The sequence below is a fragment of the Theropithecus gelada genome, unplaced genomic scaffold, assembly GCF_003255815.1.
Source record: "Theropithecus gelada isolate Dixy unplaced genomic scaffold, Tgel_1.0 HiC_scaffold_7528, whole genome shotgun sequence".
In the NCBI taxonomy this organism is placed as follows: domain Eukaryota; kingdom Metazoa; phylum Chordata; class Mammalia; order Primates; family Cercopithecidae; genus Theropithecus; species Theropithecus gelada.
Genome location: NW_020264240.1, coordinates 1 through 2,254, shown reverse-complemented (window position 1 = coordinate 2,254; position 2,254 = coordinate 1). Strand labels below are relative to the sequence as shown.

General features: G+C 47.1%; 1 protein-coding gene across 1 annotated transcript; it reads right to left on the bottom strand.

The window, feature by feature from the left end:
• Nucleotides 1-836: 836 nt before the first annotated feature.
• Nucleotides 837-2,019, bottom strand: LOC112617995 (charged multivesicular body protein 4a; the record flags this gene model as incomplete). Its single annotated transcript, XM_025374621.1, has 3 exons — nt 837-1,187; nt 1,599-1,734; nt 1,905-2,019. Coding segments are annotated over 3 exons (310 nt in total), but the record flags the coding sequence as incomplete, so codon positions are not given.
• Between the last annotated feature and the right edge of the window lie 235 nt (nt 2,020-2,254).

Below are 2,254 nucleotides of genomic sequence, written 5' to 3'. Positions count from 1 at the left end.
TCTTTTAGAAATGGGTATTCGAGCTGGGTGCAGTGACTCACGCCTGTCATCCCAGCACTTTGGGGGACCGAGGTGGGCAGATCACTTGAGGTCAAGAATTCGAGACCAGTCTGGCCAACTTGGCAAAACCCTGTCTCTACTAAAAATACAAAAATTAGCCGGGAATAGTGGCACCTGGCTGAGGTGTGAGAATCACTTGAACCCGGGAGGCGGGGATTGCAGTGAGCCAAGATCGCCCTATTGCACTCCAGCCTGGGTGACAAAGTGAGACTCTGTCTCAAAAAAAAAAAAAAAAAGAAAAGAAAAGAAATGGGTATTTGGGTGTATGAAGGACCTCGGTTCCTTTTCCCTCTTCCAGTGTCACCTTAACCACTACTGATAGAATAGCAGGGAGACAAGGCTTCTCACACTGTTGTTCCCAGACATAGAATTCAAACCAAGCCTTCTAGTAGTGAAAGCTACTATGGGTTCTGGACAAAGGAAAGCTACTTGCTCCTTCCATGGTATTCTCCCTCCTTGTCCTTGAAAATGGGCTTTGTAAAATAAATTTGGGGTTGTCTTGGCAGAGGCACGACCAGGGGAAAGCAATGAGGGAAGACTCAGAGATGCCTACACATGGTTCTAAGTGGTAGATGGCAGTTTCTTCAATCGCAGCAACTAGGCAACTCTAGGACAAACCGACTTGAAAGATGAAACAGTGTTTGTCTGGAACATAGGTTGAGATATTAGGAATGCCCATTTGTTCTATGTTCCAACCTCCCTTCTTTGCTGTAATTATTTATTGCTTGAAATAAGGCTCTTGAGGACAAGGCTCCAAGGGCCAGGGGAACAGCTTCAGGGGTAGACAAGGCAGTATAGACACTAGGATTCCATCTGCCCAGTTTTATTGGGAACAAGGGCATTATAACTGCTATCAAAGAGAAGGGAGCCCAAGGGCTCCTTCTGTAGCAAGATCTTCTTCAGAGTTGAGCCAGGGCTGGGAGGGCAAGAGACCCTTTTTTCAGGCAGGGTCATACTACCACCCTCAGCAGGACTTCCCCAAAAAGTTATTCTCCTTTAGCTCAGCATTTGGCACTTAAGGAAAAAAGGACCAACAAAGGTAGCATTAGGAAGACAAGCCCAGATTTATCAGGATACCCACTCAGCCAACTGCTTTAGTGCTTCTTCATCTTCATCCGCTTTGGGAGCTTTGAGGACAAAGATACCCAGAGAAAAGAAAGGAGAAGGATTAAGGTCTCAGCAACTCCAACCATCCCCTACTATGACATTCAGAGCCTGCTGAATTCTGTCTCCCCACAAAAAACCTAAAGGTGTGGTCCTTCTGCTTGCTAGGCTGCTGTTCAATCCCATAGCACCTTTGTGCAAATTAGAAAAAAGGTGCCTCTTGCTCCTGCCCTTTGTAGCCCTAAACCAGGGTACACAGCTTGCTGAGTGAAGCACAGGCTAGGTGGGTGCCCATATGCAGTCAACAACCTGCACAACTGCAGCAGCAGCCCTTTCTGTGTGGCTCCTTTGAGGCAGGATGGATGAGGAATAATCTTTCCCCATACCTCTCTTACCCTCTTAAGTCCTCAAGACAACAGAACAACCCTGCATACCTGGCTCTGCCGGCAGATGAGTAGAAGGTACACTAGGCAATTTGACTGGGGGTTCTTCCTCCTTGTCGCCCACACTTAACAACTCCTGGGCCAATTCCTCCTGTTCCAGCAACTCTAGCTCCTCCAGCAGTTCATCCTGTATAGGGAAGACAAGACCATTTAAGATGAAGAAAAAAACATCTACCTCCAAAAACATATTGCTTTTGAAGTTCCCTCCCAAACTTGCCCCAAGAGCCTCTCTTGGGTGTTCCTTCTGGCCAGTCCCATACTTTCTCCAAAATGCCCTGACCCCTCACCCCCAATCACCTCATCCACATCATCTCCAAAGCCCATAGGCCGAGAAATGGCATCTGAGATCTGCTGGGCCACCTCCTGTTGTTCTGTGATGTCAGTCATCAGTTCATCTACCTTGTCAATGTCCCTGAGAATGAGACAGACAGCTAAGAAATCAGGCAACAATGCCCCCTTGACTTCCTCATCTCACATGAATGAAACCCCTCCTGCCTTGTATTGTCACACTGATAAGCCCATAGCTATCAATCAGAAGAGATCCCTGGAAAACTGCAAAGATGCAAGTCTGGGCTAAGAAATAGCAAGGAGCCACACTGGAGAGGATAGGTTTCATTCCCTTTCCTGAAGGATCTTTAAGAATTAGA